This window comes from Bombina bombina, unplaced genomic scaffold (genome assembly GCF_027579735.1).
Source record: "Bombina bombina isolate aBomBom1 unplaced genomic scaffold, aBomBom1.pri scaffold_2190, whole genome shotgun sequence".
Taxonomy (NCBI): Eukaryota; Metazoa; Chordata; class Amphibia; order Anura; family Bombinatoridae; genus Bombina; species Bombina bombina.
The window spans coordinates 22,958-37,500 of NW_026512063.1; the positions used below are offsets into that span (position 1 = coordinate 22,958).

General features: G+C 40.1%; 1 protein-coding gene across 1 annotated transcript in view; it reads left to right on the plus strand.

The window, feature by feature from the left end:
• Positions 1–14,543, plus strand: part of LOC128644106 (protein CLEC16A) — a 36,401-nt gene that overhangs the window by 21,626 nt on the left and 232 nt on the right. The window contains exon 5 of the mRNA XM_053696821.1: positions 13,887–14,543. This exon is cut by the window's right edge and continues 232 nt beyond it. Coding sequence (XP_053552796.1) covers positions 13,887–14,174 — 288 coding nt within the window. The 3' untranslated portion in view covers positions 14,175–14,543. The remainder of the gene's footprint in view (positions 1–13,886) is intronic.

The following is a 14,543-nucleotide window of genomic DNA, read 5'->3' on the forward strand; positions in this document are numbered from 1 at the left end:
TTTTTTTTTTCTTTTTAAAGGGTAGGAAACATTTTCAAGAACTGTTTCATTATGTCTGATGCTTACTTATTAATTGCATTAGCAGATCTAAGGCTTATTTTCTTTCATCTCTCTAGATTTTCACACGAAAACCCTTACTTAACAATTTCTGAGCAATTTTGGTTAGGAACATATGTAAGGTCTGCTAGTAACTCAAAAGCTATACCAGTAATTTGTATTTGTTTTACGGGAAGGAGAAAGTAGGTTAGTACTGACACTAGGCAGGTATAACCAATAAAACCACATCTAATTTGTGCAGGAAGCAGATGGAAACCACTCTCACCTAACAGGAAGGAAGATACACCTTCCTACAGTAACTACTGATATATAAACATTTGGTACATAAAAAAGCAAATGACAGATATGACATGACGATCTTTAGGGTTCTTATTCCGAGCTATAGCTAAAGAGATTGGTAAACTCTGTTCAGCTGTCAAGAAAGTTAGAATTGTACAGAACAAGCGATTTAATTCCAGGAAGTATGTAGTGCCATTTTTGATATTCTGAGAACTCATTACCACAAGGTAAAAACTTTAATTTTACATCATCAGAATGATCAGAGGAACTGAATATCAAATATTTTCAGGGAAGCTGGTGGGTGTTCTTAGCTTTAGAAAGTGGATGTAACTTACAAAACCATGAAACAATATTTCCCGGTTTTTGAAATACACCATATTTGAACATTTATGCTGTAAAATAAGGCTTGTCAAATCCTGGAAGTCATCCTAAATATTTTAATTGTTCTACATACATACCTATATCAAATCATTTTCGATTTCCTTCCTAAGATAGGGAGAGTCCACGGCTTCATTCCTTACTGTTGGGAAATACAACACCTGGCCACCAGGAGGAGGTAAAAACACCCCAGCCAAAGGCTTAAATATTCCTCCCACTTCCTCATTACCCCAGTCATTCTTTGTCTTTCATCACGTTAGGAGGTGGTAGAAGATTCAGAGAGTCCTAAAAAAGGGTATCTGCCCTTCGAGATAGGACTGGAGTTTTAAGTAGTCATGCCAACCTCTCAGTGAGAGTATTGATGAAAGTTAGGGTCTGGAGATGCAGGGAAAGCTTTTCTGCGAAAACCATCCAGACTACTGCTAATAGCTCCTAAGCAATCAGTGTTGACGAGTTTTACTGTCTGCTTCCTCTCACTTAAGTCCATGTCAGGAGTGCTGCTATAAGACTGTCACACTTGAGAGGCTGTGTTCTGTTCCACAGCATGGATTCTGGAGGTAGGATTGTTTCAATTTTTACACATAAAAAGCTATAACAGGGTCACAGTGTGGCTCCTTTATACCTTGATAGGATCCAGGGTTAATATCCCCTGAAGGGGGTTTATTGAACATTTGGGGTTAATTAGTGTATTATTATTTACATGCTGCTTTGTGTGATTTTTTTTCTGGACTGATAGACTGTGTGTTTTTGGTTGGAACAAACAGGTTTCACTTTTAAGGTTCACTTTTGAAAGTGTTGCACAGCTCCTATTACTTGCTGTACTTGTAATAACAGGGAGAATTACTGTCTTGCACTCCATGTAACCGGGTGTGGTCTATGTTAATTTTCTCCATTTCGGCTGAGACTTGAACCTGAAGAGAGCATTTTCTCTGTTAACTGTCTGGGTCTAGGAGGTGGCGAGTGCCCCAGCCATTGGGAGTGCAGTTTTCTATAATAAAAAAAGTTTTTATTTGCGTCTTTCTGTGGGTATAACCTGAGCTATGGATGACTCTGACATATTAGAAGGTACTCCTTCTGTACTTAATCATACCTGTTTATATTGTGAGGAGGCTGTGGTTTTCCCGCCCACTCAATTATGTTCCACATGCTTTAACACCGTTATAAAGTCTAAGAAGGGAGACAGGTCTGCTAAGGCTATTAGTCCCTCTGAGCCGTCTACCTCTCAGGACTTGGCGTCCCGTGAGATTACTAGCCTTGTTACATTATCCACTCCACATGCAGTTCCCCATAGCACATCTAATCCTCCATCCGACGGGGGCCTTCTTCCTGTGGACTTTGCTGCACAGTTACAAACGGCGGTGTCTGCGGCCCTCAGTGCATTACCTCGCTCTAACAAACACAAGAGAAAGGTTAAACATAGCTCTCCTGACCCGGAGTCATCTAAATATTTATTGGATTTAGCTATTATGTCCCAGTTATCCGATGATGAGTTAACCTCTGTAGCTTCAGAGGGTGAACTTTTTGGGTCGGAGTCCTTAGCGCCATCCTTTAAATTTAAAATTGAGCACTTGCGTTTTTTTATTAAAGGAGGTTCTGTCTATATTAGAGGTTCCAGAGGGCGTGCTGCCTGAAGAACTTATGATACTTAAATTAGACAGAGTTTACGAAGACAGGAAAGTTCTTTTGACTTTTCCTGTGCCGGTTAAGATGGCGCGAACATTATTAAGAACGAATGGGAAAGAATTGGTTTTTCCTTTTCCCCCTTGTCTACTTTTAAAAATTTGTTCCCGGTCCTGGACTCTCAATTGGATTTTTGGGACTCCATTCCGAAGGTGGATGCTTGCTAAACGTATTTTCGTTCAGAGAGCCGATGGATAAGAAAACGGAAACCTTTCTGAGAAAGATGTAGATGGGTTTTTGTTTCAACCGGGGGCTGCAGTTTCTGCGGTTGCCGGAGCGGCTACCTACTGGTGCAACTCTTTGTCGGAACTCATTGAGGTGGATCTCCCCTTGAGGATAGTCAAGACAGAGTTAATGCTCTGAGAATTGCTCATTCTTTTATCTGTGATGCGAAAATGCAAAATATTCGCCTAAATGCAAAGGCCTCTGGCTTTGCGGTCCTAGCCTGCCGGGCGCTCTGGTTGAAGTCTTGGTCTGTGGATATGACTTCTAAGTCCAGACTCCTTTCTCTTCCCTTCAAGGGAAATATTTTATTTGATCCAGGCCTGGATTCCATTATTTCTACGGTTACTGGAGGCAAGTGTGCCTTCCTACTGCAAGATAAGAAGAACAAGTCTAAGGGACGACAATCTTATAATTTTCGTTCCTTTCGTTCTAAAAATCCCAATGACAACAATCCTCCTCCAAGCCAGAGCAACCCAAGAGTACTTGTAGGCCAGCTCAGTCCTGAAATAAATCCAAGCAGAATAAGAAGCCTGCCAAAAACAAATCGGCATGAAGGGGTGGCCCCCGATCCGGGATCGGATCGTGTAGGGGGCAGACTGTCTCTTTTTTCAGATGCCTGTTTCAAGGACATACAGGATCTGTGGGTCCTGGAGGTGGTATCTCAAGGGATACAAGATATGCTTCAAATCTCATCTGCCAAGGGGCAGATTCCTTCTCTCGAATCAGTCTACCAGACCAGAAAAGAGGGATGCCTTTCTAGGGTGCATTCAGGATCTATCCTCCTTAGGAGTTGTTGTCCCGGTGCATATTGAAGAAAGAGGTTTGGGGTTTTATTCAAACCTTTTCGTGGTGCCAAAGAAGAAGGCAACTTTCCGCCCCAATTCAGGACCTAAAGTGCTTAAACAAATTTCTCAGTGCCACTTCCTTCAAGATGGAGACAATAAGGTCCATCCTTCCTTTGATTCAGGAAGGCCAGTTTATGACTACTATAGGTCTGAAGGACGCTTACCTTCATGTTCCAATCCACAGGTATCATTTTCAGTTCCTGAGGTTGGCATTCCTGGACCAGCATTTCCAGTTCATTGCCCTTCCGTATGGCCTAGCTACTGCTCCAAGAATCTTTACGAAGATTCTGGGGGCTCTTCTAGCCGTTGCCAGAACTCAGGGTATTGCGTTAGCCTCATACTTGGATGATATTCTGGTGCAAACACCATCCTTTCATCTTGTGGAAGAATTCTCGGAGTCCCTTCTCAGTCTTCTTCGATCACATGGATGGGAGATAAACTTGGAAAAGAGTTCTCTTATCCCAAGTACCAGGGTGGAATTCCTTGGTACTATAATAGACTCCATATCCATAAGGATATTTCTAACAGACCAGAGACGTTGCAAGCTAACTTTGGCATGTCTTGACCTCCGAACCTCCTTGAGTCCCTCTGTGGCTCAGTGTATGTAGGTGATTGGTCTCATGGTGTCCTGCAATCATTCAGATCTATCTCAACAGATTGTATTTGACAGCCGGTCGAGAGAATTGATCTCTTGGTGGCTGTGTCCAGATCATCTGTCCCGAAGGACATGCTTCTTAGGACTATCCTTGGAGATTGTGACTACGAACGCAAGCCTATCCAGATGTGGAGCTGTTTGGGGTGCCAGGAAGGCACAGGGGTTGTGGACTCAGGAGGAGTCTTCCCTCCCGATCAATATTTTGGAACTACGGGCAATCTTTAAGGCCTTGAAGACTTGGCCATTTCTGGGTTTGTCCCAGTTTATCAGATTCCAATCAGACAATATAACCTTGTGGCTTACATCAACCATCAGTGGGGAACGTGAAGTTCCTTGGCGATGAAGGAAGTATCTCAGATTCTGGAGTGGGGGGAGGCCAACAGCTGTTTGCTGTCAGCAATCCACATTCCAGGTGTGGACAACTGGGAGGCGGATTTTCTCAGCAGGCAATCTTTCCATCCAGGGGAATGGTCTCTCCATCCCAAGGTGTTTGCAGATATATGCAGCAAGTGGGGGGTGCCGGAGACAGATTTCATGGCGTCCCGTCTCAATACCATGCTACCCAGGTACAGGTCGAGAAATCCCCAAGCGGATCTAATAGATGCACTAGCAGTGCCCTGGAGGATCAAACTCATATATCCTTTTTTTCTCCATTACCGCTTCTTCCTCGAGTGGTGGCCCGCACCAAGCAGGAGCGGGTATCAGTAATCCTGATTGCTCCTTCTTGGCCGCAAAAGACGTGGTTCGCGGATCTAGTGGAGATGTCCTCATCTCCTCCGTGGAAGTTACTTTGTCGCAGAGACCTGCTCATACAAGGTCCATTTGTTAATCAAAATCTAGATTCTCTGAGGCTGACTGCGTGGAGATTGAACGCTTAGTCTTAGCCAAAAGAGGTTTTTCTGAGAGTGTCATCGATACTCTTATTCAAGCTTGTAAACCAGTTACTCGGCATATCTACCACAAGGTGTGGAGGACCTACTTATTCTGGTGTGAAGAGCGTGGTTTTTCCTGGCACAGAGTTAAGGTTGCCAAGATCTTATCTTTTCTCCAGGATGGGCTGAAAGAAGGTCTCTTCTGCTAGTTCCCTGAGGGGACAGATTTCGGCCCTGTTGGTTTATTGCACAAGAGACTGGCTGAGCTCCAGACTTACAGTCCTTTGTTAAGGCTCTGATTAGGATCAGACCTGCGTTTAGATCTGGGGATCCTCCTTGGAGCCTCAATTTTGTTCTTTGGGTTTTGCAACAGGTTCCGTTTGAGCCTCTGCATCCCGTTGACATTAAATTGTTATCTTGGAAGGTTTTCTTTTTATTGGCTATTGCCTCTGCAGGCAGAGTTTCTGAGATCTCTGCTTTGCAATGTGAGCCCCCTTATCTGATTTTTCATGCAGATAAGGCAGTTTTACATACTAAATTAGGTTTTCTTCCCAAGGTTGTGTCTGATCGCAACATCAATCAGGAGATTGGGGTTCCTTCCTTGTGTCCTAATCCTCCTTCAGCGAAGGAACGCTTACTTCACAATTTCGATGTGGTTTACTCCTTGAAGTTCTATCTTCAGGCTACTAAGGAGTTTAGACAATCTTCCTCTTTGTTTCTTATCTATTCGGGGAAGTGTAAGGGTCAGAAGGCTACTTCGTCTTCCCTATCTTTTTGGTTTAGGAGTGTCATCCGCTTAACTTACGAGACAGTGGAACATCGTCCTCCTGAGAGGATAACGGCTCATTCCACTAGAGCAGTGGCTTCCTCTTAGGCCTTTAAGAACGAGGCCTCTATGGATCAGATTTGTAAGGCGGCTACCTGGTCCTCCTTACATACTTTTTTAAAATTTTTCAAGTTTCATTTTTTTGCTTCGGCTGAAGCAGCTTTCAGGAGAAAAGTTTTGCAGACTGTGGTGCCCTCAGAATAGGGTCCACTTCTTCCTTTTTGTTCCCTCCCGTTATTCATTCAGTGCCCTCTGGAGCTTGGGTCGAGTTTTCCCAACAGTAAGGAATGAAGCTGTGGACTCTCCCTATCTTAGGAAGGAAAACATAATTTATGCTTACATGGGCAGTATTCCAACATGATAACGACCCCAAAAACACCTCCAAGACGACCACTGCCTTGCTAAAGAAACTGAGGGTAAAGGTGATTGACTAGCCAAGCATGTCTCCAGACCTAAACCCTGATGTCGTCATGGAGGAGTGGAAGTGGACTCCAGTGGTGACCTGTGAAGCGGTGGTGAGCTCCATGCCCAAGAGGGTTAAGGCAGTGCTGGAAAATGTTGGCCACACAAAATATTGACACTTTGTGCCCAATTTGAACATTACCACTTAGGGGTGTACTCACTTTTGTTGCCAACGGTTTAGACATTAATGGCTGTGTGTTGAGTTTTTTTGAGGGGACAGCAAATTTAAACCTTGGCCGGACTGTTAGCCGACGGACATTTGGCCGACGGATAATAGTCTAGCAGACAAGTGGCTTTTATATAACAGTCCGGCCCCGAGATAGGTATATAGATAGATTTGATAGATAGATAGATTTGATTGATAGATAAATAGATAGATCATTTCCCAGACAGAGAATTACAAGATGTGCGAGCAGGGACCCATAGTTAGGTTCCCAGAGGCGTTGCGGCGTCCGAGGCTCTGATTAGAACAGAGCACTCTGGAGTGTATCTGCCCTCGGCTGAACTAGAAACATGCTTCTGCTTTCTGTCCTTCGGCCAAATGTCCATCAGACAGAATGCTGTCGGCCACATGTCCGTCAGCATTTTGTCAGACCACCAATTTACACTGTTATACATGCTGTACACTCACTACTTTACAGTGTAGAAAAGTATCTTTTCTTCAGTGTTGTCACATGAAAAGATATAATAAAATATTTACAAAAATGTGAGGAGTGTACTCTCTTTTGTGAGATACTGTATGTGTATATATAAGTTGAAATGATTCACAATTTTTTTTTCTTTGTTAAATGTTGGAAAAAAAGGATATGTATCAAATTCAAATTTTTTGGGGGTGGGGCTTCTTAGATTCTTGCACCTGGGCCCTGTGGTTTCTAGTTACGCCTCTGATTGAGGGCCCTATCTTTGTTATCCCTATAGTCTATTAGACAGAAACTGGAGCACACTCCCGACATCTATAGGACCTGTTGTGCAGGCTGTGACTGCCTAAATTGACCCTCAATTCAAAAGTGAAAAAAGACCCTTTTAAAGCAACATAAAACTTACATTTTTATACTCTATTCTTTTTATTATAATAAACAGCTTTTAAATTACTTAAAATTATTTTTATTTCCCCTTGACCCACAAGTATTATTATAATTCTTGTTTTCCGAACCGACCATGAAACTCATTATCTCCTGTGATGTGAAACGCGCATCAGGAGCACTGTCTCCTAATTTTTAAACTTTGCTTACTCCTAAATTTGATAACTGGGTCCTGATATATTTGTCTAGCCAGTATAACAATAAATCCTGCTATAGAAGGGGCTTAGCAGCAGATAGTGAAATGAAATATTTTGGCTAATACTGACTCCCTATAGCGGTAAACATATTTAAACGGAAAATCTTGGCATAATATGCTCAGGTTACCCTAATATGCTCCATCTAGGAGTTTAAGCATTTTGAACTTATCATGTATGTGGTGTGCCTGTTTGTTACAATATCCCAATAAAGTATTTGGAAGACTGTTGTTCCAATCAGCCAATAGAATGCGAGCTCAATCCTTTTGGCTGATTGGATCAGCCAATAGGATTGAAGTTCAATTGGGTGGGTTTTATTTTTAGGCCAGGGCTTTGGGCCGCAATAGAGCTAAATGCCCTTTTAAGGGCAATGCCCATCCAAATGCCCTTTTCAGGGCAATGGGGAGCTTAGGTTTTTTTAGTTAGGGTTTTATTTGGGGGGTTGGTTGTGTGGGTGGGTTTTACTGTTGGGGGGTTGTTTGTATTTTTTTTTCAGGTAAAAGAGCTGATTTTTTGGGGGCAATGCCCCGCAAAAGGCCCTTTTAAGGGCTATTGGTAGTTTAGTTTAGGCTAGGGTTTTTTTTTATTTTGGGGGGCTTTTTTTATTTTGATAGGGCTATTAGATTAGGTGTAATTAGTTTAAAGATCTTGTAATTTGTTTTTTATTTTGTGTAATTTAGTGTTTTTTTTGTAATTTAGCTAATTGTATTTAATTTAGGTAATTTATTTAATTGTAGTGTTAGGTGTTAGTGTAACTTAGGTTTTATTTTACATGTAAATTTGTATTTATTTTAGCTAGGTAGTTAGTAAATAGTTAATAACTATTTAGTAACTATTCTACCTAGTTAAAATAAGTACAAACTTGCCTGTAAAATAAAAATAAACCCTAAGCTAGATACAATGTAACTATTAGTTATATTGTAGCTAGCTTAGGGTTTATTTTACAGTTAAGTATTTAGTTTTAAATAGGAATTATTTAGTTATTAATAGTAAGTTTTATTTAGATTTATTTTAAGTTAGGGGGTGTTAGGGTTATACTTAAATTTAGGGGTTAATAAATTTAGTATAGTGGCGGCTATGTTGGGATGGCAGATTAGGGGTTAATAAATGTAGGTAGGTGGCGGCGATGTTAGGGACAGTAGATTAGGCGTTAATAATATTTAACTAATTGTTAGGCGGGAGTGCGGCGGTTTAGGGGTTAATATGTTTATTCTAGTGGTGGCGATGTCCGGAGTGGCAGATTGGGGTTAATAATTTTATTTTAGTGTTTGCGATGCGGGAGGGCCTCGGTTTAGGGGTTAATAGGTAGTTTATGGGTGTTAGTGTACTTTTTAGCACTTTAGTTATGAGTTTTATGCTACAGCTTTGTAGTGTAAAACTCATAGCTACTGATTTTAAAATGCGGTACGAATCTTGACGGGATAGGGTGTACCGCTCACTTTTTGGCCCCCAGGACAAGCTCGTAATAACGGCGCTATGGAAGTCCCATTGAAAATAGACTATACGCAATTTGCATAAGTTGATTTGCGGTAAGGCCAAAAAAGTGTGCGGTGCCCCTAAATCTGCAAGACTCGTAATACCAGCGGTAGTAAAAAAGCAGCATTATGAGGCTGAACGCTGCTTTTTTTGCTCATAACGCAAGACTCGTAATCTAGCCGAGAGTGTTTTATTATTGTACTACTGCTTGCATATAACATAGAACATTTTATTATTGTACTACTGCTTGCATATAACATATAGAACATTTTATTATTGTACTACTGCTTGCATATAACATATAGAACATTTTATTATTGTACTACTGCTTGCACATAACATATAGAGCATTGTATTATTGTACTACTGCTTGCATATAACATATAGAGCAATGTATTATTGTACTACTGGTTGCATATAACATATGGAACATTTTATTAGTTTACTACTGCCTGCAAATAACATAAGGAGCATTGTATTATTGTACTACTGCTTGCATATAACATAAGGAGCATTGTTTTATTGTACTACTGCTTGCATATAACATACAGAGCATTGCATTATTGTACTACTGCTTGCATATAACATATAGAGTATTTTATTATTGTACTACTGCTTGCATATTACACAGAGCATTTTATTATTGTACTACTGCTTGCATACTACACGTGTATTAAGTCAGAGAAACATGAATCGCTCAGAAAAACAAAACCAGATTAGCAGTTGCTGTAGGACAATTGTTATAGCTTTTTGGTTCTATTGACATGTTTCTGTTAATTAAGAGAAGAGGGAGTGACTTATCCTCCCTCAGATAAATAGGGCCAAAATTAGAGGTATTTGTCCCCATTATGATAATCACCTGGCATCTAGACAGACACTGGACCCTTCATTTTAAATAGCATAATGTTCTCTTTCATATAGAGGATTCCTCAACCCTTTCTGTTCATTAAGGATAGTGTGAGTAATTTCTAATGTATACCTAATATGAGTGGACCACTCTTATCTCCAGATTTCTCAAAGGATAGGTCATATGCACACTTTGTGTTTATAAAAGGTTGCAGGGGTCCTCTATTTTTGTTTAGAACACCTTAAAAGTCACCTAGTAAATAGGAGAGTGCAGTTTCTAGAGGGGCGTGAGACCCCTCTTTTAAAAGAGGATTATTCATTAATATGGCAGGTACAGAGCTGCAAAAAATATCTACTGCTTGCCTGTAAACAACCACCTGTGTGTATAAAACTACCTATTAAATTAAATTGATAGCCACATTAGAGGTGTGTGAACTATCGTAGTCCTGCAGCTGCCATATGACTTTTTACTTTGTGTTAAACTTGCAGGATGTTTTTTAAGGAAATCTCCTCCCTGTTCACAAGCCATATGGATTGTTCAGTCTTTTCTGAGGGTTTCTCCTCTTTACAGTTTCCTTGTGCATGATCACAAGGCGAGGTTGCCATTAAATTTCTTGGAAATCCGTGTGCTCTTCAGAGTTTTTCTGGCATAGTTTATTCCCTGGATTGTTCCTGTAATTCCAACAACATTATGGTGGTAGCCTATATCTATCTTTAACATATTACTAGCAGATTTCTAATTATAACAGACTTTTCTCAAATAATAAATTGGGCAGTGGCTCATCTCTGTCCCTTCTCAGCAATTCACATTTCTGGGGTCAATTCTTGAGAAGTGGCTTCTCTGAGTTGTTAGTCTCTTCAATAGAGGGCTGATTCCCTCAGTCAAGAGTTTTTTGCTCAGTTGGTGTGTCATTGTGGTCTCCCAAAGATCGACTTTATGGCATCCTACCTTTTTCTCATTCTCCCCAATTATGGGTCAAGGTTGGGAGATTCTAATGGTGAGTGTTAGCAATGTCCTACGCCTTTCATTTCGTTCTCAGTTTCATTCAGTTGTACTTCTGTGAGTAATTGCTCAGATCAACAGACTGTGGTATGACAAGCTAGTTTGTAGGTTCAGCTCTCCTCTATGGCATCTCTTTCCACACCTAGGTCTGTTGTGTCTAGGTTTTTTCTTTTGCAAGACTCTCCTTTGGGTCATTTTGTCCGCTTGAGGTTTGAACGCTTAGTTCTTTTACAAAAAGTTTCTCTGGAGTGGAAACCTGATTCAGGCTTGCCAGCCTGTTGTGGTGAGAGTTTACCACAATATGTGGAGGGTGTATCCTTCCTGGTTTTCAGTTTCCCCCGTAATTGTGTATGATGGTTTAGTCAAAAGTTGGTTGCTCTACACCAGTGATTTTTAACCTTTTTTTTGCCGTGGCACACTTTTTTACATTAAAAAATCCTGTGGCACACCACCATCCCAAAATTTTAAAAAAATCACACATTGTAGCCTAATACAGCATATATATATACACATACACACAAACACACACATACTGTATGTATTGTGCTGTTATGCCATGCCTCCTACAAACTACCCCTGCACTGGGAGTAAAAAACAAGTAAAGTTTAAAAAATATGTCACATTGTTGTCAGTCTGCCGTGGCACACCTGAGGATCTCTCACGGCACACTAGTGTGCCACGGCACACTGGTTGAAAAACACTGCTCTACACACTAATGGACCATATTCTGCACTATATAATATAATATATGTATATATATATATATATATATATATATACACATACATACACACACACACACACACACACACACACCCCTCTTGTGTGATTCTTGCAGTCAGACCAACACTCAGGTGTCAAATCCTACAAAAAAAGTGTGGGAACTCATCAAGACGTCAGCCCCCTCGCAATTAATATTGTTTTATTCACACACATGCACACACACTGTATTTATATGCATATAATCTATACACGGTTAATGAAAGCATATAATCTATACACGGTTAATGAAAGCAAATTAAAACCAATGAAGGGCTGAATGGTTGCCTTTGGGCCTGAGGATGGACACCCATGGTTACATTTTTATTTGGCAGGGGTGACATTTTTATTTGTAATTTAGTATTCAACTGATACTGAATACTGAGATGCCAGACACACACTTTTTAGAACACATGAAGGGGCATTTGTATATAGATGATGTTGAATTAGTAACATTTTAGAAGATTTTATTCCCTGGCTCTTAGGATGTGTAAGGCTCTGTAATGTAAATAACTGATATTGTGATATTGATAAGGTTTGTGTGTGCACTATGCAGTAAAAAACAATGATAATGCAATTTTAAGTAAGTTTATGGTCACAAGGTGTTTGAGTGTCATTTTCCGTTACCATAAGCACATATACCAAGTAAATGTGAAGCAAGTGACACTGGCAGAAGAAGCAGGAGGCAGGAGGGCACAGAAACATTGAAAGCAAAACAGGTGGTCTTGCACATTGGAATGAAACTGTTAAGGTTGAATCTGCAGCAAATATCTTGCACATTTCAGCATTCTGCAGAGAACCTGGCCTGAGTGCTGACCATAAATCTATAGACATACAGACACCAACATAGATTTACAGACTGCACATACTATTGGTGTATAAAATAAAGTAATAAGGCTTATCCTACTTCAAGATGTTTCACAAACACCTTTAATTACAAGGACTATTTTCTGTTTGAAAAAAAGAGGAGAAGCGTGGTGCTCAAAGTATAAAATTTCCAGTTTTATTTATGAATTAGTTTAAAATGCAGTATATAGCTGTACATGCCACATAGGTAGAAAGGTGCATTAAGAAATCGATCTTACGCGTTTCGGCATGTTGCCTTAGTCATAGATCCTGTTCTCTGTCCAGGGGGAACTCGGTTCCTCCTGCAAAAATAGTGCAGGAACTCCGTTCCCAAACGTTCCCAATGGACTTGACCCTGCATACACTTAATATTAAAGTGAACGTCAAGTTTGATGAATCGGTGCCCGGTTTTTAAAAACCCTATTAAAAACAGGAGTACTTTCATTCATCAAACTTTACATTTCACTTGTTTTGTTACCTTTTAATCTTGAAAGTCGCTCCAGCGCTTCCCCTGCTTCTCGAAAGCCTCTTCATATGTAAAAAATGACGAATCCGACTTCCTCCAATTAAAGCGTTGCCTCAGGCAATGATTCCCCTGGGGGGAGCCGTGATTGGAGGATGCCTTATTCGTCATTGCTGACGTATGAAGTGATGAGTGGCAGGAGGGGAAATCGCTGGAGTGGCTTACAAGATTAAAAGGTAAGTATTTTAACGAGTGAAATGTAAAGTTTGATGAATGAAAGTACCCCTGTTTTTAATAGGATTTTCAAATACCGGGCACTGATTCATCAAACTTGACAATCACTTTAACATTTTTTTTTAATATGCTCATTATCCAATATAAATATGCACAAAAAGACCAGTAACTGTTTAATATTTGTTGAACTTGTAACATTAATTCAGAATAAAAATTTAACTATTTGACGTATCTGAGGCTGGTTCTCGGTTTTATTGTTATTGAGTCACTACAAGACATTTGACTTAGATGCTAAACATATTTTTGACCCATTAATCACCTCTTGTATAAAGATCATGTTTACCTAAATGTATCAAGTTAAAGGAACATTAATATCATATGTATTTCTGTATTAGAAGTTATTCACAGCATTAGAAATCGTTATGTAAAACAAATTGTTTTTAAGGACACACCCTTTGAAAAACCTGAAGTTGTTCATCTTTTTTTGCTGTGGCCAATTAAAGACAGATATGAACAAGTTACTGCACATATCAAACAATCACTTTGCATCATGTAATAGTGTCAGTGTCCTGCATTCCACAGAATCTCCAGGGGAGTTAAATGAAAGTAAATTGCGGTACTGTTTATAGGAAATTACATTTGGAGCATGATGTTTGTTTTAAAGAATATATTAGTAAAGTCAATTTTCTTTTGTGATTTCACAGATAGAATCCAGTATTCGATGCTTCCAAAAACCAGCTGAAAGTTTAGAGAAATCCCTAGAAATTAACAGGCAAAGAGGGAAGAAGAAGCTACAAAAAAGGCCCAACTACAAAAATGTGGGCGAGGAAGAAGATGAGGAGAAAGCAGCAGAAGATGCCCAAGAAGATCTGGATAAGGCTAAAGGTACAGAGAGTAGTTCAAAAGGCGTCAAGACAGTTGGGGAAACAGAAGGTGAGTGTAGGAAAGCACTATACACGCCAGCTCTCACTGTGTTGTGGTGCTCGCTCTAGTCCTGTGTTGGTGGCATTTTGTATTGTTTGGTGGTAGACTATGTCTTCAACTGTTGTAGGTAAATTTCACTTTTTTTAATTCCCTTCTAAATTTAGTATCTCTCTATATCAAATCTGCTCTTTTTAAAATAGCACTGATGTCTTTAAGGTCTTTAAAGTTTACCCATTGGCGACAACAGCAAGACTAAATAGAGGTGCACTAGTAGAGGTTTGCGCCATATGTAGAGTGATCGGTAAATGACCATGATGATTTCAAATAGAACTCTAGAGTTGTAAAAACAGGATTCATCTATAGTCGAGCAACCCAAAATGTAACCTGTGACTGTATGGGATATACTGGGAGATGTACACTGGAGTATTTAGATAATG